The sequence below is a fragment of the Lonchura striata genome, chromosome 2 (assembly GCF_050655825.1).
Source record: "Lonchura striata isolate lonStrDom1 chromosome 2, ASM5065582v1, whole genome shotgun sequence".
NCBI classification, from domain to species: Eukaryota; Metazoa; Chordata; class Aves; order Passeriformes; family Estrildidae; genus Lonchura; species Lonchura striata.
The window spans coordinates 30501041-30526025 of NC_140704.1; the positions used below are offsets into that span (position 1 = coordinate 30501041).

The 24985-nt window shown below is 38.6% G+C and overlaps 1 protein-coding gene and 1 long non-coding RNA gene across 23 annotated transcripts in view; one reads left to right on the top strand and one right to left on the bottom strand.

Moving 5' to 3' along the window:
* HDAC9 (histone deacetylase 9) overlaps positions 1-24985 on the top strand; it is a 472095-nt gene that overhangs the window by 306888 nt on the left and 140222 nt on the right. For all 21 annotated transcript variants that reach the window (XR_014953235.1, XR_014953236.1, XM_077787618.2 and 18 more), the window contains 2 exons: positions 17442-17619; positions 24334-24467. Coding sequence is in view for 19 of the 21 variants with exons in the window: in XM_077787618.2 (XP_077643744.2) it covers positions 17442-17619; positions 24334-24467 (312 nt within the window). In the remaining 2 variants the exon portion in view is untranslated. The remainder of the gene's footprint in view (positions 1-17441; positions 17620-24333; positions 24468-24985) is intronic.
* On the bottom strand, positions 7720-16395 carry LOC146768167 (uncharacterized). 2 transcript variants are annotated; one of them, XR_014953246.1, is made up of 4 exons: positions 13599-16395; positions 12744-12817; positions 11693-11849; positions 7720-10588 (listed from the first exon to the last, which is right to left on the bottom strand). It is a non-coding gene; the product is annotated as an uncharacterized LOC146768167 (long non-coding RNA). The 2 variants fall into 2 exon arrangements; XR_014953245.1 differs by having other exon boundaries at positions 7720-11849.

Below are 24985 nucleotides of genomic sequence, written 5' to 3' on the forward strand. Positions count from 1 at the left end.
TGAGTAAAATACTGTTTTTAAAGACAGCCTGAAAGTGCAATAAAGTAGACAATTAGAAAAAATTAAGAGATAAAGAATTTATACCCCAGCATCATCGTATTAAATATGCCAAGAATTAGGACTAGTATGCAAGGCTGAGTAATTAAGGGAAAAATTTATCTGTGGGGAGTTTTTGTATTAAGTAGTATGGTTTTAGGCAGAGGGCATGCAAATAAAGCCTTAGTTGCTAAATCTTCTCTGTGATGTTTGGTAACCAGCAGACATAAGAACATAAGACATAACTCTAAATAGAATATGCACTCTAAATGGAATATGATCCTCTGTCTGGGAGAACTGGTCATTACTATGTAACCTTTAGAGCTGGGATATTTCTGTAGAAGTGAATAATTTCTTTGCAGTGAAAACATTAGCACAAAAAAATTACATACCTAGGTGAGAAGGAAGAGGAAGTTTTCTTTTACTCAAACACAAAAATGTAGAATTACACAATCTAAATGAAAAACTTTATCAGTAATAAGAGGTCATGGAATAGGAAGTATGCTAATCAAGAAAAACACAAAAGTATGGTCTTCACAATCTTATAAACCATATATTTTACTCAGATAAAGGAAAATGAAAGGGCTGGTATCTTGCCGAAATCCAAAATGATATGACATTAAAACACGTGGTCAGACAAGGCAGCAGGAAGTACAAATTGTTTCTTGGACAGTATTTCCAGACAGATAACATCTACTGAGTGATACCTGTAACATTATGCTAGTTCTACTGTATTCTTTCACACTTTTTTTTCTGCAGAACTCAAACAAAGCTGTAAGTGCTAACCTCCCACCTAAAAGCACCTTTAAAAAATAAATCTAGGAATCAAAGCACAGTCAAGATGGCAGGAAAAAAATACTCTGCAAGGAGCTGCTGCAGAGGTGTCTCCCCTGTATTAAGGGGGTTGAGCTGTACTTGACTTTGAGGTTTCAGCACTCCCACTTCCTCAGTCTTAAATAAATGGGCAAATCAAAGAAAACCACACCTGACTTTATATTCATACCTGTGATTTCCTCAGGTCCACAGTGTTATTCTGAGAGAATAAAGAGCCCATGAGCAGAACTCCCCAATGGATCTATTGACTTATTCTTACAGAAATAAACAAGCATGATTCCTGCACTGGAGCTGCTAAGTTGAGACATAATATCTGTGCAGACATTACCAGCCTCTAGATCAGTTTTTTTATTCTTTGCTTAGTGTCCAAAAGTCCAGACCCATAAAGCAATTCTTAAATTACAGTCCCAAAGAGTTAATTGCTTGCTACAGGGCAGGCAAATCCTTGTCACCAGCCATCAGGACATCCACTGGGCAAACAGCCCAGCTAAGCAAATAGTTTGGCTTAACATACACACAAGTCCACAGCATTAGATGAGAACCGCACATGTGCATAAAATCTGGTCTAGATGAAAATGCCTACAGAAAACTGCGTTCATGCTTTGTTAGGGTGTAGCAAGTACTCAAGGTGATAAATCATCTCCGTTTCTCCACCCATCCTCCCCCAGCTGCATAGTGACTAAATACCTCTATCAACCAAGTTTTAAGTCAAATCAAGCTTTTAAAAATTCCTTTTCTTAATGCTCTAACATGCATGGGTTCACAAAATTAAATTATAAAATTTTTATCTGTTTGGGATCAGCCCTGTTTCCTCCTTTTTGTGTTTACTTTCCTTCAGTAGCTGACATCAAAATGTTTTCTGGAATGCTGAGACTAAATAAGTTATGCTTAACTCAATATCTAATATAAATAGCCCTGGGGAAGCTCCAGCAGCACAATCATAAAAGCTACAGTTTCTTTTAATAGCTTGCCACACTTTGCTGATATAGTATTTCTCTAATCACCAATCTTTACGTGCCTTCCTGACCTTGGAGCTCCCTGTCCAACTGACTTTGTTGTATCAAAGGCTTGTGTCATTGGAAGAGTGAATGGCTTTCATTTTTCTCCCTGAAACTTCCGGTTCCTGGCATCTGCAAAGAATTATTCCAAGCAGTGTTTTGCTGCCTTGCGGCCACTGCCCTGTAGTGGCCTGACTGATGGAAGTGACTTTTCCCAAAAAGGTTAGTGACTGTGGCCAGTGACAGGCAGGCACTGCAGCTGGTGCACGACCAGCCCTGCTTTCTCAGCTGATTTTGTCTGACCACTGGGCGACCACAACCACACATTACAGAAATTCATTGCTGGGGTGTTTTGGGAGGAATTGAATAAATAGGGTATGTAATATACTGCTTTACAGTGGACTAGAGCAATGAACAAAAGCCCTCCAAAATAACCACAGATTTCAAAAGCCTTCATATTACAACAAAAGTAATCTAAATTTAAAAGCTTTTATAGAAGTTATTATTGCATAATGGCATAGGGCATCAGGAGTTTCTTAACTGAACCTCATACTGTATGAATATCCAGCACCACACTTGTGGTGCTCTATTTCCAGGTGATAAGAATGTTCGTACCTGGATCCACAGTCTGAGTTTTGATTTGGCTTTTTAAAGCTGGACTCTTGTTCTCTCTATACCCCTCCCATCTAGTTTTCCTTCTCTCACTTTTTCTTCTTTTGCTCTTCTTTCTTATATTTACCTTTTTAATTTCCTTTTTAATATGAAATATAACTGGACCCCTATGTACCATGCTGAAACAAGCCAAAACTCACTGTTTTCTCCTTTTAATTTTTTTTGGGGGGGAAGGGGGGTGTAAGGAAGAGGAGTTTTGAGGTAGATTTTCACTAAGTATTATGTGCCTTAACTCCACAACTGCAGCCAAGTATCCCTAGCATTGAGCACTGAACTGTGTCATTGCAAAGGACAAACTACTTGAAATCTCCATGGTTAGAAGAGATAAAGCCAGGATGAGATAAGGTGACACAAAGGCTCAGAGACATTAGAAGACTGGTGTTAACTCATACAGCTGATCAGTAACAGATAAAAATTGAAAATCCTGCTTTTTTGTCTAAGAGACAAGATTAGGACAGCATTCCTCAGAGACAGATTATGTATTCCAATTACTTAAATTAAATTTTAATTCAAAGAATGAAAACAAAACATCTTCAGAGATCCAAATCCTCCCAAAGCAACCTAACTGGACCCAAACCTGTCCCGGGACTTTCAGCCCCTGGTGCAGCTCTTTCGCCAGCATGGCCCTATAACCCCTCTTAAATGAAAAGGAGAGGCTCTCACACCCCCCCTGCCCCTGGGGAGAAGAGAGCCCCTAGGGACACAAACATTTCACAGCTGAAAGGAGCCAGCCACAGACCCCTGCTCAGGGCTTTTCACTCCCTTCTTTCCATTAAAATGCAAACGCTAGGTGAGAAAACTCACACCTCTGGTTTAGGCACAGAGTATGTGTATTGGTCACCCCAAGCTGCCCACAGCAGCAGGACAGTCTCTGTTCCCTCTCCTGGCCAGGGCTACCTAGGCACCCAGAGATGCCTGTGATATTGCCAGGCTTTAATCTCAGCTGGCAACTAACTACCACACATCCCTTGCTCAGTCCTTCCCAGGGGGATGGTGGGGGGGTGGGAATCAGGGGGAAAAGGTAAAACTCCTTGGGTGAAATCATAACAGTTTAATAAGTGAAAGAAACTAAAATATAATGATAACTAGCTTTAGCCTCGGGTATTCTCTTGGTCTTTTTTCATTTAATGGGCTTAAAATCTCATTGCCTTCAGGTGGCAGCTACTCATAAATTAGCACTGTGTTTTCCTTCCTACCACATGAGGTTGGAGTGTATTACTTACATTGTAACAAGATGAATTTTGCTCTTAGCAGTCATTGCACAAGTAACAAAACTTTGTTTTCAAAAGGGGTTTGGTCATATCAGCTTAGGTAACTTTACATAGCACTTTTTGTACTGAAATATGTTGAATCTCCAGGTATTACAGGTATTAGTCCAGAAATGCATCCAGCTCTGAAAAGGAGCTCAGTAACCATTTACTGTCACACACACAAAAGGCTGCAGATTAAATGAGGTAGCAGATGCTTCCACCTGAATTTATATTGAATCCAGATTTTCAAAGCATTTTCTGGGGTTTTCTATCTGGAGAAACTCCTAGATGTACCTAAAATCAGAATTCTCTAGCTAATTAAGTGTTTTATATAAAATTTACTGAAGTCTTGCAACTGCATGATTCCTTCTCCCAGAAAGAATTAGGCCCAGGAACTTCTTAAGGGTGTAATACACATAGGGTGTGCTGCATTATGACATTGGCAAATATTGCTATATGAAAGAAACAGTCAGCAGGGCTTAAATCCAGGCTGGAGAAAAAAAAAAAGGACAAAAAAGGACCTGGTCATAGGTTAGATTGATACCTCACAATGCACATGAGAAAAACTGAAAAACAATCCTGTCTCTTATTTCCTACTGTACAGTAAAAGTCTTTTAAGTTCTCTGTAGACTGACTAAAAATAAGCAAAGAAGGCCAGGTAGCAGCCGTCAGATTTTTATGAATTAAATTATATCCATATGTAAAGCACATTTCAATGGTCAAAGAACCACTTGGATATGTGAATCTGAACTTTTATGATGAAAACCAGGTCTAGTTCTAAAATTGTCAGAAAGAGTCAAAAGCTCAGCCCCAATCTCACATATTTTCTCCCTTTTTGAATGTTGCTGTTGTTTAATTGCTCTAATTACATTTTTGTACATAGAGTAGGAAAGAGAAACCCCAATACCCATAGTCAGAGGGGGATTTGGAAAAGGAGCTGAGAAGCTCACTGCCTGTAGCTGGGCCTCTGGACAGTGTTAGGTTCTCTGGTTGGGCTCAGGGCTAAATCTGTCATTTTTAGCATATCTGTTGATACAGCAATCAGGTCAGGTTTAACCCCTGTGGTTCCTGGGAAGAAACCTTCCAACATGCCTTGTCTTGTAGAGTTCCAACTAGAACTGCAGGGCTGGCAGCACCCAGTGCCTTGTGCCCTGCCTCAAAGCTTTCAGGCCACCTTTGCACCATTTTCAGAAGGTCCCCTGTGGCCGGGATGGCTTCCAGCCCCTTCTGAATGCAATGGCATGGATGTGGGGTGCCAGCTATTCGGAGTGCTTTGGCACTGCCTTGCTTGGAGTGCTGTCAGCACATCTCCTGGGACCTGCAGCGGCCCCGAAGCTCGGCTGTGGCGCGATGTGCACATACATCATGATGCGTGCACCCATGTTATGGGATCACCTTTCCTCCTGGTTTCTCTGAGTAGGTTTAATGCTTCCAGAGGTCGGGAAGAAAATGGACTGGATGTTCCCAGCAAGACTAAGGATCACAATGACCTCAAAGACACAGAAGCTGCAAAGTTTCATGAGCTCTTTCACCACTTTGCACAATGCTTCATTGTGGGTGATAGGGATGATCAGCCTCCCTCTCCTCACCCAGTCTGCTCAGAGCCTTTTGCACCCAGCTTAAACATATAGAGATGCTTTAGTTTGTCTGAGCAGTACCTAAAAGCTGTGATATTTTAGTGTCAATTGCTCCAACCTCTTTCTCCTATCCTTTAAAAAATCCAGCACCATCAAACCAAAACAGCTTCTGACTATGGCTGCCAGTTGTAATAAGAAACACAGAAAGCCACAGTGCTGCATTATTTAATAATTAAACCAGATGTGAAGCCAGAAATAGAAAATATTAGTGATACAATGCAATTTTTACTGATCCAGTGGTTAAGAAAAAGACTTAAAAATCAGGATTTCCAATCCTTGTGCACTTTGGATCTGTAACATCTACACCTTAGCTTCTCCACACAAGTACACTCTCTATGTGGCAGATTATATTTTCATTATAATCTTTAATAGGATAGTATCATGCAAGGAGTGTATATATATATATATATATATATATATGTATCATATACTTGGAATTTATTACAGAGAAGGAAAGATGACATTGCCAGCAAAAAAAAAAAAAAAAAAAAAAAAAAGACACTACAAAAAACCCTAAAAACAATATATTATATTATATATCCATCTGAAGAAAAAAAGGGACATTTACAAAATCATACCAGTGAAAATTTGTAACACCTACTAACCTACTGTCAGACAATAAACAAGCACAGCTTTGTTTTCAGCATGTTAACAGCTACACTTCTGCAACAGAGGGAAAAAAAATATTCCAGGCACTGAAAGATTTCATTTGTCACAGGCCCCAGATCGAGAGCATTTGGGGACAGCTATAATGTTATCTTGAGTGAACACAGGGCCAACATAATTACAAATAAAGAGGTAAGAAGCAAGGGGAATTGTCTGCATAGCTTCACTTTGTAAAATCCTCCCATAGAAGGTGGCAGGTAGGAAATCTGCATAATAACAAACTTGTCACAACACAAGGCCAACTAAATACAACAATTAGAATTAACATTTTGCTTTGACTGGTTCTCAGGATTCCTCCACTCTGTCTTCCCAGGTTCCACTAGATACAGTTAAAGTTGTAGCTATTTATTTGGTGGAATATTTTCCAGTATACCTTTTTTATGAGTGTTGTGTAGCTGTATAGAATTCTGTCTCCCTCCTTTGTGGTCAACGCTTTAAGATGCAGCCATTGAAGTGACAAATCCTTCTCCTAGATATCTCAGTGAAAACCCACAATAAATTTCTTGGTTCCCTTTTAGTTTATCTAGATTTACATCTGCATAAATAATCCAAAACAGAGCTAAATGTTTTATAACTTATGATTGGAGGAGGTTGCCTTCTCCACTGACCGTCAGATCTTTCCTTTGGAGTTACTGGAAGGCCTCTGCTCTTGGACTGCACCCACACAGCTCTCAGGATGCTGTATTTGTGCATCCCAGCTGGCTCATCTGACTCTTCCCCACTCCTTCTGGTCTTCCTGCTCAGCCACTAGCTCCAAGACAATCTCCAGCACGTGGATGTCCTCCCAAGCTGCCATCAGACCACAACTAGGGAGGTGCTTTAAGGGACTTTGCCAGCAATGGGGTTGATCTTCAGGGCTGCTTTCCCCAAGATATTAATTGAGACACGTCTATCTCTTCTGGCCATTAAAACAAAGAGATAGTAATTCTAAGTACTAAGCAGCTATCCTCTGAAAAAAACTAACATATAGCCATGGTGTAAAGTAGAAAGCTATTTTTGTTCCATATGTAGGCAGCTTTAAAAATTTTAATTAGCATACCTAAAACTATTGTGCTTTGTTTCAGGAAGGACATAGATCATAGCAGGGAGTAACTGAGCCCAGATGAGAAATACAGACTATTGCTTGGCCTGTAATTTTGTGTCCTTTGGTATTTTAAGTATTGAGATTCTTTAAGTTACTCCTGGGCTTTGGAGAGATCTTTCTTCTAGAGGAAGAAAAATACTGGCTAATGCACTGCTGAGATCCCTATGTAGTGTGAGCAAATCAGTGAACCACCTTCCAGAAGGGCTACACTGGGACAAGTGTTCTTATTGTTCCACTTCTCCCCAGCTAGTATACTTTTTTACTTTTTCTTAATGCTTCAATTTCTTGCAACTGTGTAATATCTTATGCTATTTGAGGATTAATGTGAGCACATGAAACATTCAGTTTTTGGAAAAGGTACAAAGGAAAGAAATTATAGTTGAAAATACAAACAAAACAGCTTCCAAATTTTAAACCAGAACTAAAGTGGAAAGCATTATAAAAAAAAAAAAAAAAAAGGAAAAAAAAAAAGGGAAAAAAAAAAAGAAAAAAAAAGGAAAAAAAATAAAAAAAAGTATGCAGGGAAGAGGTAGGACCTTATGCTATCCAGGTGTTTGGATTTTTGTAATACTGCTCCCTCTCTCTTCTTCCTTTTAGTCCCATACAGTGTTCCACATCCCTCCTTGTAACAGCAATCTAGCCCCAATTGAAGTACATTGCAATGAGGCGAGTTCAGATCAATTAATTTACCCTTCCCATGAAATATAACAAGTAATATGGTATCTACTGAATGTTATTCTGCATTTCAAGTTTGGAGATTTACTTAAGGAATAAGAAATTGCATAATTTGTTTTACAGTCTGCATTATATAATTTGTGCTATGCTACCACATAACATTTTCCTTGTTCCTTTTTAACTCTCTAGTTGTTCCTAAATCAGAAAACATAAGAGTTTTTCCTCCATTTTAGATCTGCCCATTCTGGAAATTCTCCCACTTATTAAAAGCAGCAAACCTTTTTTTGAGAAAACAAAGTGGGAAATATTTGATGTTCAGTTCAATTTTTTTTTTCACATTACAAATAAATTGATCTTATCCCAAATAAAACTAAAAAAAACCCCACCAACAAACAAGCTGTATTTGTTTGTTGTAGAAATATATTTATTCTACAAATGTATAGAGCATTCTACAACTATGTAGAATTCTAAATGTATAGAGCAGATCTGAAAGGATTTTTGTGACTGTTTCTTTTTCCATCTGCAGCATACTTCCTATATTCAAATCCTTTATTTTGTAGTCTCAAATTATATCACCATTTCCCTGTATATCACTATTTCCTTGTGTTCCAAAATCTGAATAGTGTAGCAGAGATCTGTAAAAAAATATTTTTAAAATATCTTGTAATATCTGCAGAAGTGTGTGCATATATACACAATTTTACAAGAAACTCTATTTCTTACTTCATATGTGTTGGAGAAAGGAAGTCTGCGGGCGTTTTAACCATGCTGAATTAAGGTGTGAGATTTGGCAATATATCTCTCTGAAATCTTCAGAGGGGTAAAAGTCACAGACTCACAGAATGCCTTGGGTTGATATGGAACTTAGAGGTCACCTAGTTCCAAACTCCCTGCCATGGAGAAAGACTTCTAGACCAGATTGCTCAGAGCCTCATCCAACTAGGTCTTGAACACATTCAAGGATGGCACATCCACAGTTTTGTGCAACTTATTTTGGTGGCTCACCACGCTCACAGTAAAGAATTTTTTTCTGATATTAAATCTAAACTTACATTTTTTTTTTCAGTTTGAAGCCATTCTCTTTTGTCCTTACATGCTCTTGTGAATAGTCCCTCTCCAACTTTCTTGTAGGCTTCCTCCAGTTACTGGAAGGCTCCAAGTAGCTCACCCTGAAGCCATCTCTTTTCCAGGCTAAACAATCCCAATTGTCTCAGCCTTTCATCACAGGAGAGGTGCTTCAGCCCTCTGATCATCTCGGCAGCCTCCTCTGGATACACTCCAACAGATCCATGTCCTTCCTGTGCTGGGACCCCAGAGCTGGATACAGCACTGCAGGTGGGCTCTCACCAGAGCAGAGAATCCCCTCCCTTGCCCTGCTGCCCACTCTGCTTTGGATGCAGCCCAGGACACATTTGGCTTTCTGGGCTGTGAGTGAACATTCCTGGGTCATGTCCTGGCTCTCATCCACCAGCACCCCAAGTCCATCTTGGCAGGGCTGCTCTAAATCTGTTAATCCCCCAGCCTTGTGCATTAGATACAATGACCTGCAGAAATGCTCTATACAGAGAGAACAGAGTTGGTCAAACACCCCAGTGATGGCTCTAATATTTGCTGACCATATGGTCCACTGGTGTTCCCCACTCTGATCTCACTGTACCTCCACACAAGGGAGGAGGTATCTATACACCTTCATGATTTCATATTCAGGCACCGATGTATTAGTGTGTCTCGGCTCTATATTGAAGAACAGGGGTTTCCAAGATTTTCTCTTTATATGTCAGATCTCAGTAATTTTCATTAATTCTACAATAAAATCTGAACTTGGAACTGTCTATAAAACCAAAGCAGAATCTCTTGAAATATGCAGAAAACACAGATCTGCAGCAGGACTGCTAATGCATTTAGCCTGGAGAATATTATTTTTCTGTTTGAAGGCGAAAGTAATGATTCTTCACTGAAAAATAAATCATACAAATATGCTCAGAAAAGTAGTTCTGATGAAGAGCAGAAAAATGGAAGTGGTAGAAATGATCTGCATAAAGTAACACTAAGCTGATTTGCCAATACTGTTGAAGAGAATTGGGTGACATTTCCCAGAGCAATGAAACATGTGGGACAGGTGATGTTATCATTAATTAGTTTTGGCCGACATATCAATTTATTGATTTCAGAAAGCTACTGGGATTAAGTGGTTGTAACCAATAAATGTTATTATAGAACCTACTTATTCTTCATATCATAGTAAAAGAGGAAAATTCTTGTTAATACTGAAAGTTAGGGCAAGACACATGAAAAACTGTATTATCTTTTGCATTCATTTCTGCACTTCCACATCTTTTTTTTGGAAAGCACCAAGTGACATCTGAAAAGTCATGTTTTTCTAGTTAAAGAAATAAAGTAATGAGAAACCTCTTCAGAGGTTTCCTTAAAGAATAAAAAAACCCACAGGATATTCAGGTGGTCTATTTCCCCCCCTTTATTGTATCCCCAATTATTTATACATTTGTATTAAATATCTGGGAGAGTCAAAAAGTGAGGAAAAGATTCAGCCAGGAGTGAAGCTTTTGAGGAGGTGCTGCATTTTCTTTGGATGAGTGCAGTGCACACTGCAGTCAGCACTTCAGCAGGAGTGACAGAAGTCAAGTACCTGCCAAAGCTGGGAGCAGAGAAGGCAGGTCTCACAGGAGCAGGAACCAGAAGTGAATCCAGCAGCTCAGTTGGACTCCTGGAATTTCCCTCCAGTAAAAGTGTTCTGACTTTAGGACAACCTTTTCTGTCACTTCCATAATTCCTTTCTTCCTAATCAAGCTTTAACATAGTGACTGCTTGGTTCATATGTCTTAACAAAGATAGCTGAAAACTTCTCAAACCCTGCAACCACCTTGATTCCTCACTTACATGGGAGCAACATGGGTCACGTTTAGATGGTCAGGCTTCCAGAAACTTTCCATCCAAGAAAGGTAACTTTTACCCACTCTCCCTTTAAAAACACAGGTCAGCAGCCCATCCACCACCTTGTGCAACAGCAGAGGAAAAAGGGAGGCTCCTGACTCTGCTGTTACATCCTGCAGCCAGAGGCAAGGGGTGCAACTCCAGCATGGACTTGCACATTTAGCCATACAACCCCATGTCCAAAATGCATCCTCTCCTATGTGCCTCGATAGAAGAGCACACTCTTGCTATCCCATTAAGAGTCTTTGCTCTAGCCCTATTTCATGGCCTAAAAGTGTTGTAATTTTTGTAACACGTTTTGTCACCCCAAAGGTGCTCCTGTGCTAGAAGGGAAGGATGGTAGGAATGGGCAGGGACCTCTACAGCAGCAGCTCTGCAGCTCCAGGAACAGAGGGGGAAAACAAAGCTGGTTGACGGTGATAACCATTCCTTGGGCTGCTGCTGCAATAGGACCAGTCTGAATACTAAGCTCTACCTTGGCAGCAGCTGGAATAAGCCATTCCACAGTCCTTCAGAAGGCAAGGGTAAGGCACAGGGCATAGGCTTATTTTGCTGTGAGAAGCAGCTTGCTGCACAAGGCAAATCTCTGCCTGGGACTCCAGGCAGTTTTGGGTCATAGCTTCCATCCCACTCCTCTGTATCTGCACATAAGAGTCAGCTGATAAGACTTCATTTCTGTTTACCCCTTTTCTAGTTCAATACTATGGTCCTTGGATTACAGCAAGAGAAATCCAAATTCTATAAACATCCTGATAATATGGGACCTTATATATCCAGATGCCTCAAGACTAACAGTCCTGTTTCTTCCCATCTATGCTTTTGCTTGCTCTAAATCCATTTCTACCTATTCAATGTATGTGTCTGTAACCATACTTGTAATTTACTTACTTTTCATAAAAATGCTGATTCCGAGTTTGTGGTTGACTGTATTTCAGATGGTGACACCGGGGTTTTTTGAAAGTGATGACCATGGAAGTTGGTGGTTGCACATGTGGTTTTGTCAAAAAATAGAAACTGGTTGGGCTTCTTGGTGATGTGTTTTCTCCTAGCGACAGAGCAGTTAAAAAGATGTCTCAACACACTCATTTTCAAGGATATCTCAGACTAACTTCTATTTTAGGTTGCACATATTGACAGAGGGACATCTTTCCTACACTTTCACATTTGTTCACACCCTTTTGGTGTTTTTTTCTTTTTTTTTAAGACCTCAGGACCTATTTTTGCTTGGTTTCTGAAGGCAACTAGTTATGGTTCTGTTTGAGGACAGCAGGCAAAACAGTACTTCACAAAACTCCTGTGTGAAAATTGCTAAAAATTCCACTTAGCCACAGTTTTTTGTCCCAAGGAACAAACTCCATTGTACAGGCATTAATTGCTTTCTATGTTTTGTTTTTTTTTTTTTTTTCTGTCACTTCTGAGGATAATCAAGGTCAAAACTATTAATATATTGTATGATATTTCTGAAGGACTGTTAACTACCTACATCTGGGTTGAAAGAGAAGTGTCTCGGTGACCAGAATTTCTGACTCAGTCAGATTTTGGAAGACTGTCTTAGTTTGGGCCAAGACTGCCTTCACAGGGACCTTAAAGCAGGACTGAGCTCTGCTGCAAGCTGAGGTCTTTTTGCTGGATGCAGTCACTGGCTGGCCTGGGCACCCCTTGGATGCATTCAGCTACAACTGCACAGGATGTTGGAAAGGATGGATAACACAGCATTCCCTACACACAGGGAAGGTAGAAAACCTAGGAGGGTGGTAGAGAAGACAAGTGACAGGATCTGAAGTTGCTCTGTTCCCATGTTGCTACGGGGGTCTGGACAGGGCTAAGGAGTAAAACCTCCAACAGGAACCATGGGGTGAGACAAGGCATCAGAAATATCCTTCAAAAGAAGGAAAGAGAGGAAGGTCAGAAAGGCAGCAGGTCTTGTTTTCATCCTTACCTAGGGCGAAACTTTCTGAAGCATTTGCATGTAGCTTTCCCCTTCAGGAAATTATCCATCCTTTGGGTAATTATCTGAAAACAATGTGGAAATTAGCAAACAGACCACCAAAAATGCTTTGAGAGGAAAAGCCTTGTAAGGTTAGTAGTGCTTAAGGTCTTTGGGAGAGGAAGGCAGGACTGGCAAAACATGAATAACTTTTCAAGTTAATAGACATTAGAACACTCTTCATACTTTAGCAGAATGCATCAAAGGCACAACAACAGAGGGATATAAACCTGGCCACAAATATATGAGAGTAGTAATCTTATTATTAGGAGATGTAAAATATGCTATCCCTAAGAGGAAAAAAAATTCTCTGCCACAATGAAAAAAGCCAAAGCATAAACCCTGAAGAGAGGTGTGAATATGCCCATACACATGCAGGATTATGCTACAGACATACAAATCTTCAGATTTATTTAGCTGTGACTAAACTAAATATTAACATATTAAATTAAAAACCAGATTGCTAAGAGGCAAAAAAGCTTTTATGAGTGAATCCCACATATTTTTTTCTCTGTGCAAAATATAACAGTTCAAAGGATTGTTAAATTATAGATAACTCACCTATGCTTTATCCTCCAACATAGACTGTCTAACAGTCTAATAGAACATAGACATGATTTCAGTCCTCAGAGCCAGTATAAATAAGAAAACAGTTCTCATTAAAATCCTAAGAATTTACAAAATGTTAAGTGCCAAAATGTACAAATCACACATCTACATTAAAGAAATCTTCACACCAACCCAAATTAATCCAAAGCCCTGCTAAACAAACCTTGCAGTAATACTAGGAAAACAACAAATATTTACCTCCCATGCTCCCAAAAGGCTCATCTTCTCTTTAGATAGTGATTCTAAAATTCCTTCTCAAAATAATTACTTAGGGCCTGAGCTCGTTTCTGTGGAAGGGGATGGATGGCCCTCCACTAGCTCCAGCAGAGGCCCTAATTGCTTGCTTCTACTAATAAACTAATCTCAGGCACCTGGAACTAGCAGGCTTCATGCCGGGTAGACAGGGCTCAGGTTACCTAAGAAATGCTCCAAATATATTCACACAAATCACTAGCCCTGCAGATGTGCAAATACTGCTTTTGTCATATTGCTGGAGAGATGGACATGTGTTTGCAGGGCTGGAACACATAAAACCTGAAGATGAATTCATTGTGTTCCTTTAATCCCTTCCAGAGGCCAGGTGGGCATTTGGGGAGCCAGATAAGTGTGTTGATTATCCACATTACTCATTGCATTAATCCACTTGTCTGTGACTCAGAGTACCAGAAATGCTCACAGCATAAATATGTAGGTGGCTGGAAAAAATATATGTATTTCATGAGTGCCTGTTGTCTGTAAAATAAAATCTAATCAGGAAGTTAACCTAAAACTTTGACTAAAATTGAAACAAATCTAAACTTTGCTGATATCTACAGTTTGTAATATTACAGGTAAAGGACCTGGATGCCACGAGAGGATGTAAGCCTTGGTGTAAGCCTTGTGAGACAAACTATTCTACTTTTAACAAATTTTAAAAGATTTTCACAGGCAAATGTTTTCTGTGTCCTCAGAAATTAAAGCAGGTGTCATGCAATGTCCATGGAACCTTCACAAATTTCTTAGCCTTCCCTGAGCAGATTATGTTGATAAATATGTGTCAAATACAGTATGTGCCTGGTTTCATTTGAGGAGGGGAGAATGATATAAATAGGACACCCTTTAACCTGTAAATGCAGGAGAGAAAAAATAGGCTGTATTCTTGGTCTCTGACAAATTGCTGAAATAGATGTCTAGTTTAGGTGATGTTCACATAGGTTGATTCATATAAAAAAAAAAAAATCTCAATTTGTTTGCATGAAAAATATTGTTTCTATTGACTGCATAGACACAAACACAAAATCATTTTAGAAGCAAAGACAGGCACATCTTCCAAAGTTTTGTGATGGTCCAGACTTTTTTTTCTTCTTCTTCAAGACATTGTAGAAAAACCCCAAATCCACAAAATAAAAAACAACCCCCCCAAAACAAAAACATTAAACAAACAAAACAAACAAGTGAACAAACAACAAAACCAGAAGACCACAAACAAACAAAAAAAAAAACCCACTTAAATTGACTTTTTTTTAGATCAGAGACCTAGAAAGATTATGTTTTAGACATTGACTGAACGGCAAACTTGCAGCTTCACTGAAAAAAAAAAAAGAACAGATATTGCAAAACTGAAGTTCAGGTCTGGAAGTAAAAGACAGGCAGCTCTAAAGCCTCAAAGCTCAGAGTCAACCAGCACTGAGAAAAGTCCTAACAGAGACAGCATCAATCTGCCCTTGCTGACAGCTGAATTTCCAAGACTCCTTTAAGAAATACGTTTAAGTAATACTGTTTGATCAAGACTACCACAATCCACTGGCGCACCTTTACTAGCCTGAAGAATATTCCAATAGGTAACAAATCCTTTTGTCTTCTGTACTCTAATGATAATCAGGAAAGTGAACTCAATTAATGAATTATCAGTAGTTAGTATAAACATTTAAAGATACATCAGAAATTCCCTTCCTCAAAGAACTACAGAGACAGCAACTATTTAATTAATGCAATGAAGACAACATATAAGTTGAGGAGAGCAGCACAAAAAACAGTACTCCACTGATTTCCTGTCTGGCAGCAACATTCTGTGCCATGAATGGCTCCTGCAGGCAGGAGTTTGGCTTCTTCCAAACTCCTCAGCTGGGAGTTTAGAAGAGTAGGCAGGAGATTGTGAATACATGAGCATCAGACAGTGCTGCTACCATCACATACACTCCCTGAAAAGGTTGTAAAAGATATGTATGCCTATGAGGACAAAAAAAAAAATCTCCTCTGAAAATTTGAAAATTTATCACAATCAAGATTATTAGCAAAACTAAACAAAAAGAGATATCAGGAAAAAATTCCTGACTGTTAAGTTTTATTATGTTCATAGATGGATACACAGTCCTCTTCAGATAACTCAAGATATTTCCTGGAATATGTAACACAATCTTGCCACTGAACATTAAAAAAACAATAAGAAACGTTGGGGACTGTATTCTGTATTTAAAGGAAGGGAAATGGTTCAATGACTCTAAACCAAGACAATTCTTGTAAAACCTCGTTTTGCTTACTCATATGTTTTTTCTTCATTTAGTCACTTATGACAAGGTCCCAGGTGATTTACCTTTCCCATGACCTTATGTCTTTTCAGTGAAGTAGTGATCCTAGATATTAATGTGGGTTTTGGGGCTGCCTTTGAAAGCATTTAAAATAATTTCAGCTGTTATTGATGAGCACTTGTTTGCATAAAAGCCTCTTTTATTACATGCAGGGTAGACATTCTCACATCCTATGAGCTGCCGATTTATTTTGCAGTGTGTGATGGGCTGGGGTACTCCCACCTGCCTTCCCACACAGCCTGAACTCAGCTTCACCTCTCTGAGCAGCCAGAAATCTCTCCTTGACCAAGCCAGGCCTCCGAGCTGCTGTCCCAAGCAACCACACACAGCAATGCTAATTGTTACTGGGCTTATTAAAAAAAAAAAAAAGAAAATAAAAAGCCACATATATATGTATATGTATATGTATATGTATATGTATATGTGTATGTGTATGTGTATGTATATCTATATCTATATCTATATCTATATCTATATCTATATCTATATCTATATCTATATCTATATCTATATCATGTGTGTGTGTGCTCCTACATTTATATATACTGAGTCCATGTGACGATAAAAAGAGCCTGCAATTGTAAGTCACAAGTATGAATTTCAACTGAATTCATATTAAGTGGTTTGAAAATATTTCTCTTGCATCCACTTTTGGTTGAGGTTCTGGGACTATATGCACAGAAAAAAGAAAAATAGAAAGGAAAGGGTTTGAGAAGCAATCCTACTCTGTGGAGTGAGCCAGGTTCCTCCTGGCTTCACAGGGTTTTAGCCTTTGTCATGTCAGCAAAAGTAACCATCTGTTGATAAAACAGAAGAGAAAATCTTTTCTACTCTGTTGTACTCTTTTCACACCTCCAATTTCCCTGAGGTATTTGCCTCTGCCTACAGCCAGCAGCAGTTATGACAAAAAAAGATGGTTCCTAAGTGGGATCTCACGTGACAATTCCTGAATTTCTAAACAATTTGTGAAAACTTATATGCAAATCATTGCTACTTTCCAGGGAGCTCTGGGAACTGAGTTAACTGTAGAAACTTGACTCTCAGTTGCTCAGTGCATTTGGTACTGAGCAGTAAGAACATCACAGTTCATTTTCAGTGCTGTGGGAAAATTTAAATTCTATTGTGTGGGGTCATAAAATGCATGTTCTAACATCATATAACATATTCAATATAATAGAAAAACTTTGTCTTTTATAAGCCTTTGCAAGTGAAGCTGTTTTTCCTGTCAGGGAGAATTGACAGGTTGCCTGCCATCACCTACTCTCCAGCAAAGTCAGTAACCCACACTGTCAGCGTGAAAACATCTGTTGAATGGATTTATTGAGTGAGTCTTAGGTACAAGTTGGGGGGTGGGGGTCCCCACTGTTTATTACAGCCCTGACCTAATGAACTTAATTTGTTGACATGTTTCCCTCAGTGTTTTACTTGATCCCATCTCACATTTCTTTCTACTGTGCTGTTTTCTTGGAAACAGGAGTTCCTGGCACATCGGCATGTCCACCAGTTGCAAATCTACCAGGCTCAGATGGCTACAGTTGGCATGGCAGGATCAGATAAACATCGACCACTTTCCAGGACCCCATCTTCCCCCACTGACTCCACATTACCTCACCCAGACATGGACCAGCCCAGCCAGCATGTCTACACAACTGGTAGGATTCCCTAGAGATTGCTTTTAATAGGCAGGGCAAATGCATTTGTTCATGTGGGATCAACAGACTTAAATACCTCAAATACCTCCTGCAGCAATGCGTTCAGTTCTAGCAGTATTGCTCCTCTATTTTATGATGCTATACTGGCACCAATTCAACCACTGCAGCTGATAAATCACAGGCTTAATATTCACACAATCATAAATTATTATCATTGACTAGCTCTAGCAATAAAGAAACAGGTGCATTTTTGGTGCCTTTAAGTAATTTATAGCTTTTTCTTTCATTTCTCTATTCTCTGGTTCTTTTTTTTGTGTTCTCATTGCCTGTTTTCTAAAGAGACCACCAATCAGTTGAAGAAAGACCACCAGTAAGGAGGAAAACTGTGATGTAATTCTCAATGTCTTCATCTGACAAATCAGTGTTTGCTTCAAGGTCTCTTTCTCTACAGAAAGAGCAAAGCTGTAGCTATGATTAATTGCTGATGGCTACAATCTGTGTCATTCAACAGTTGTGTGGAGCCTACAGAGGCAGGTTGTATGCTTAGGTCCTGGGCATTGCAGTCACTCAGGAAGCATGGGCTGTCCAAAGCAAATTATTAGAACCTCAAAAATCTTCAGTCAAAGGAAGGAAAATGACCACAGAAACTTCATTTCTTATTGTGGGTAATCTATTTTTGCATGAGGGTCCATCTTTTTAAAACCCTGAATGTCAGTATAAGATTAGAACATGGTCAGAAGTGAAGATTCACTTTGTGCACAAAGAAAAATAAAAGAGAGGGAAATAAATACTTGCAGTTACTGTTTATGCAGGTTTATGTCAGAAGTGTATTTCCTTCAGCTGGCAGAACTTCCCATGCCCTGAAAGTTTGCATATTTTCAGGCCATGACCATGAATTTATGTAGGATGGAGTCCTTGATGGATACTGCATGTAACTGTGTGAGACAGTGTGCTCTCCCATCTTTCCTATCAGAATGTGACCTTGCTATTAGTAAAAATGTATTATTATTGTTGTGTAACAAACATTTGGGTTGTACAGAAACAAACATACTAATTCACTTTCCATAAGTTTCTCTAAAAAGAACAGCTGTGTATACACAGGATTCCTAAACCAGACCACTGTATTTCTAGTTGTGTTCATAGAGTTCCCAAAACATTGGAAACTCATTCTAAGATTTGCAGAGCACACCAAAAGTGAGCTGACTGTGTGTAGGCTTCACTGTCCCTTTCAAAAATCTGCAGTTTCAAAAAAAAAAAACAAACAAACAAACAAAAAAACAACCAACAAAAAACCAAAAACCTGCAGTCTCTTTCAAAAAGCTGCTGCTTTAGGCTCATTGCTAAGGTTTACCAACATCTCCTTTTATAATCCCCAGTAAGGGGAGTAGGGTCAAGGGAGTTACATAGATCTGTGGACTCATGGCATTAGTGGAACTAATCAAGAAAGAAAGTGTGAAGTTGAGATGGAAAAGAAGAGAAGGAATTAAATTGTGTATGACAAACACTGATTGGAGATGGTGATGGCAACGGGACATCCCTGGCATAAAGAGCTTGAGATGCAACATGAAGAAACCTGATAGGATCAGTGGAAATGCAGACAGATCAAGCAGAGAGGCAAAATTTACCCTTTTAGTAATTGCTATATGAGCACTAGTAGAAAGAGAGGGAGAGCAAAAGAGAGAGGAAGAGAAGGAAGGAAGGAAGGAAGGAAGGAAGGAAGGAAGGAAGGAAGGAAGGAAGGAAGGAAGGAAGGAAGGAAGGAAGGAAGGCCATCTTATTGCAACTGAGATTATCAGTCCACTGAATTCCTTTTTCAAAATATGAAACATCTTTTTCTTGAATCCCTGATTCTTGTTTTACTGAATCTTTTTTTCCCCCTTCACTGCTCCTTCAAGGTAAAAATCTCTTCTCATTACTGAAAAAAATTTAAATCCTCCTATTTCATCTGTCTTATAACTTTATGCTTTTTTTTCTCCACCTCTGCTCTGTACCCTCAGTTGTTTTATATCCCCTAGGTACAGGGGTGGTGCTGTACCTGCTTGCAAGCTGTATCTATGCTAATAGCCACTACCCCCTGGCTGATTGACCAGGTCTTGCAGAGCGCATAGCTCTGCATTCACAGTTAAGCCTTTCCTTTCTTCTTAAAGAAATCTTTTTCCCTGACATGTGTCTAGGCTTACAGACTTACACATGTAAACCTTTATCACTCCAGCTTTTGAGTACATTGAAAATAGAGCTATTTTTTATGTTGAGATTGATACTTTTGGAGAGACAATGAACAGAAACTTTGCAATATCAACAGTTCTAATACAGTTTATGTGAAAAAAAACCCCAAAACAATCTGTGTATTATTAACATATGGGATAATAGGGTACAGAATAACTTTATCTGTGCATACTATTTTCTGGATCTGGATGATGCCCTGCCATTTATTCATTGATTACTTGAAAGAAAGAAACTCAGACACAGTTTTTATTTATTCTTATATGGCCGTTAAAAAATCCTTTAGTATGAAAGTCCTGAGGAATGTGGTCTGATCACAGTGCTGACCTGTTCTAAGCAGAGTTGGGCTACAAACTTCCAGAGATCCTTGCCTACCTGAGCTATCCTATGGTTCTATGATTTTCTCCCTTAAGAGAGCACAAGATACAACCAGCCATTGTCCACAACAGTTGCAACTACTTGCAAAAAGCACAGAAGTAAACTACTTATAAAAACTACTTGTAGCAAACTAGTTATAAGAGCATGAAAGGAAGGAATGTGTGTGTGGAAAGGGAGAAAAGTCTGGTCCACCATAAGGCAAGGTCAAATTCAGACTCTAGAAATTAATGCAATAACATGTCTCAGCCTTGAATTATTATTTACTGTTAGGTTTTTTTTTGTTGTTTGTTTGTTTTCCCTATTTAAAGACTATATTCTTGGAAGAGAAAAATTAGGAGGAAAACAGTTGTGGCAGATTATTACAGGGACATCAAACTGAGCCTGTATTTTTGTGAGTCATGAGAAAAATGCTTTTAGCCAAATATCTGAAGGGAATCAGAACAGTGATTGTTGTGAGAGCTAAGCAATATATACACAGTATATGCACAAGATAATGAGTTAAAGGTGGAAAAAAATAAAGCCCACTTAATTTTCATTTAGGCAGTTTACAGAATACTTGACATTATTTAGCTCAGATTTTTTTGTTGGAATAATTTATTAAATATTCTTCCCTTGGGTTTTCCTATTGGTACTGTTATTCTCCAGGGCAATTAATCTTCTTCAAAGCATGCTGTTAGCCAATGATTTTTAGGTCCCTTGTTCTCCCCTCTGTTTAAAATATTATTAAAAGAATCTGACCTGAATAAAGTATTCTGGAAATGAATGAATGTTAGGGAGTCCCCACCAGGAAAATCTTGGTTTTTACTGATTTGAAGCAAATTCAGTTTCTTTTGTCCTGTGTCCTCTATCATTATATGGTTCAGTGGTGGCACTATTCCCATCTGTCTTCAGGGCCACATTCTGACCTCAGTAATACTGGTGTAAATCCAGAATAAATCCACCAGTCTCAGTGGAGCTGCTCAGATTTACACAAGGAATCTGAGAGCAGAATCTGGCTGTAGGCATTTGTTCTAGAGAGACAGAATAACCATCTTTTATTAATATTTCACAGCAGTCTGCAATTGAAAACAGTTGTCTCCCTCTCTTCTTCTTCTTCTTTTTTTTTTTTTTTTTTTTTTCATGTTGGGGTGGGGAGATTATTGGCTGAATCCTGTTAGGGAAATCCTACAGGCTATTTTTAGCAGTAAACTCTACTGCTGCATTATGGTATTGTATTAAGCACATGTGCTGTATGATCAGCAGCCACACATCTGAATCACTTGCACATCCTAAATCAATTTAAATGCTTGCAATAAATGAAAGCATATATTTAAGTCTATTCTTAAATCAATTAATCCTCCTAGAAACAAATTTTACACTCAGTGGTGTGAATATCTTGGTATTTAAAAGTTTGGAGCAGATTCTTCTGCCATGCAATACTGACCTGACCTTACTAAACTGATTTTTGATTCAGATAAAATAACTCACATACAATAAAATTACACTTTTAGTTATATACTTTTCTGGAAAAGTGCTAAGAAAAGAAGTTTTTGTCAACCAACTTTGAAATTGGTTGTAACCCTGATAGAAGTAATCAAAAAGTGTCATTATTACACCTAACTCTGTATAACAAAAACATAGCAATATGTGTTTTTATTTGTTAATATTATTTTTATTACCTGCTATTTGGACTATTCCAGTAAGAAGAATAAAAAAATAATTGAAAGAATGACATGTAGAAGTAACTTTCAACTTTCAGCTAATTTTTCTTAATGTTTAACAAGCATTTCTAATCAAATCCATTCAATATAACAGCCTGTCCTACCTGAAAGCTTCTGAAAGTCCTGATGCTTGTACAGTCAGCACATAAACAGCTTCCCTATGGGTCAGGGGGATGGGAGGAAATGTTTTCTTATCTGTTGCTATAATGCCCACTGCCAAACTGGACAAGCTGAGTAGACAACAGACTGCAGAAGTTAAAACTATGAGTGCCAAGAAAAGGAAAGTGAGGTATGTGAGCATGCACTTATGTGTGTGCATACCTCCAAGTAACTTACAAGACCTGATGATAGAGCAGTGAGGAACTGCAGAGAAAGGAAATTATTAACTGCTTTGACAATGCCAGCAGATATTTTAAGCTGCATTAGCTTATTAGCTCCAGGTTTTCACTGGTTCTTTCTTTTTTTCTTTAAAAGAAAACAAAACAAGAAAGTAAATAAAAAAATATTACTAATGAACTATTATGTTTGCTAGATAATCATTTAGCATAAATTTAGTCATACTGCAGTTAGGTATTATATTTGCATTCTCCTTATGTTTAACATAAGTATATTCTCATTTTGGCTTAAATACCAAGATCCCAAAGGATCAGTTGTAAAGTGCATGAACTAAGAAATATGGCAGCATAAATATTTCTAGAGCAGCATAACTTCTGGCTGGCTTCTAACTGAATTATCTCAGAACCTTAACTTTGAATCACCCACGATGTACACAGGCTCTCATTCAGAAAAGCTTTTAAAGACTTTGTTGATGTTCAATACCCATTAGAGAACTTTGTTAAATAAGGGTGGTATTGAATATTTTGTTGAATCTGGACTTCAATTTTGTATTTTCTTAACTGGCTGACTTTTCAGTAGCAGGCTAATACAATTTTCCCAGAACTGTGTTGGCATCCCCAGTAGTGGTGGCACACAAGAAAGATGTGCTGAATGCCAAGTATTGCAGCTTGGAGAAATAGTTAATTAGAGTCTCTTTCAACTGTAAGGGAAAGAAAAAAGCCAAATATTTCCCAAATGAAAATGGTCCTTATAGGGGTAAGGAAAATAATTTTTGTTCCAGACATGTCTAGGAGAAATGCAAAGAACAAGTAAATACAGAAAATCATTTTTCAGTGTTTCAGACTTGGTTTGAAAGCCTTGAAAATTGAATTTAGCTTGAGCCGACTCACTAAAATTTCTCTTTTGCTCCCAATACACAGCAACAGAGCAATGTGATATTGATAGCTTTTTTTTTTTTTTTGTATAAAGTTGTTCTGTCCTTGCATAAATGACCATAGAAAATTCAAAAGGTACCTTGCACTTGCAGTCAAACAACAGGATTTGATCCTAAGAATAGTGGGTGGAACTTTTCTTTTTAATGAAAAAGGACTCTGCCTGCCACTGTTTCAACTCTCTGAAACATTCATTTGATATGCTTTGAGATCTGGAATTAATATAGTTTTAGTCAAGCAGTAAAACTGCAGAGTGCCATTGCCATTTTGTAATTTATTTTTAAAGGTTTCTCTAAATTATATTCTTTACACTTCTATGCATAACATTTTCTTGTTGTATATAGGTTAACAGCTTTAACTTTAACCACTAGAGAAAGAGAAAACAAGTGACTCAGTAAGACTTTTTTTCTAGCTATAAAATCCTTCAAAAGACATCACCCAATTCCCCTTCTTCTTTACAGTTAATTGTACTTATTAATATAATTTCTTGAGAAATAATCTTTGCTTTACTGGTATCACAAGATTCCCCTCATAAATCAAAATTCAGAGCCTCACAAAGGAAAAAGAAATTTAGGTCCAGAGAAGGGCAGCAAAGCTGGTGAAAGGTCTAGAAAGTGACTCCTGTAAGGAGCATCTGAGTGAGCTGGGTTTGTTTAACCTGGAGAAAAGGAAGCTCAGGGGAGACCTTACTGCTCTCGACAACTGCCTGAAAGGAGGCTGTAGCCAGGTAGGGATTGGTCTCTTCTCCCAGACAAACAGCAACAGGACATGAGGAAATGGCCTCAGGCTGTGTCAGGGGACATTCAGATTCAGGTTTGGACACCAGGAAGAATTTCTTCCCCAGAAGGGTTGTCAAGCATGGGCATGGACTTCCCAGGGAGGTGGTGGAGTCACCATCCCAGGAGCTCTTCAAGAAACAACTGTTCATGGCACTCCGTGGTCTGGTCTAGTTGACAAGGTGGAGATAGGCCAAAGATTGGACTCAGTTACCTTGGAGGTCTTTTCCAACCTGCATGATCCAGTGGAATTTTTATCTTGCTGTAATTGTCAAATAAAATCCAGTTTTGCTAAAGCATGCATGACAGGGAACAGTATAACTTGCATTTGTTTCCTTTGTTTCTTATTGTGCTGTCTTTGTGCTGAAGGTGTTGTGTATGACAGTCTGATGCTGAAGCACCAGTGCATGTGTGGGAACTACGCTAATCACCCCGAACACGCTGGAAGAATCCAAAGCATCTGGTCAAGGCTGCAAGAAACTGGGTTGCTAAACAAGTGCGAGGTAATTGAAAACTAAGACCAGATACCTGACTTGCTAAAGTAAATAGCAAATTTATTAACTCCTACACCTGTTTTACTTCTGCAATAAGAGAGTAATTTATTTTAGGAATTATTTGGCTTTAAGTGATAATATTAAAATAATGTGTAACAGGAAAACACACTTCCCATTCAGAAAATAATTTACACAGTGTCATGCATCCACATGCATTAGAATATAAAACCCAGTCATGATTATTCCTCACCTTTATAAAGGAACTAGACAACAGTTGTCAAACATTAAGTGCAGTCCCCCCAACAGCATGATTCTTAACTTTTTCAAGCAGCTAAGGAATTATTTCTGTAGCGTAGAACATTTTTAAAATATAATTTGTGTCACTCCATAAGCATATTGCATCTTGTCTTTTTTCAGACTTTAAAGTCTTTTCTCGTAGCATCCTCCTTTACCTGGTATACATCAGGTCCCATGTGAAGCCCCAAGACATTCAAGAACAATCTTATAGGCAATAGCAAATTTGTATT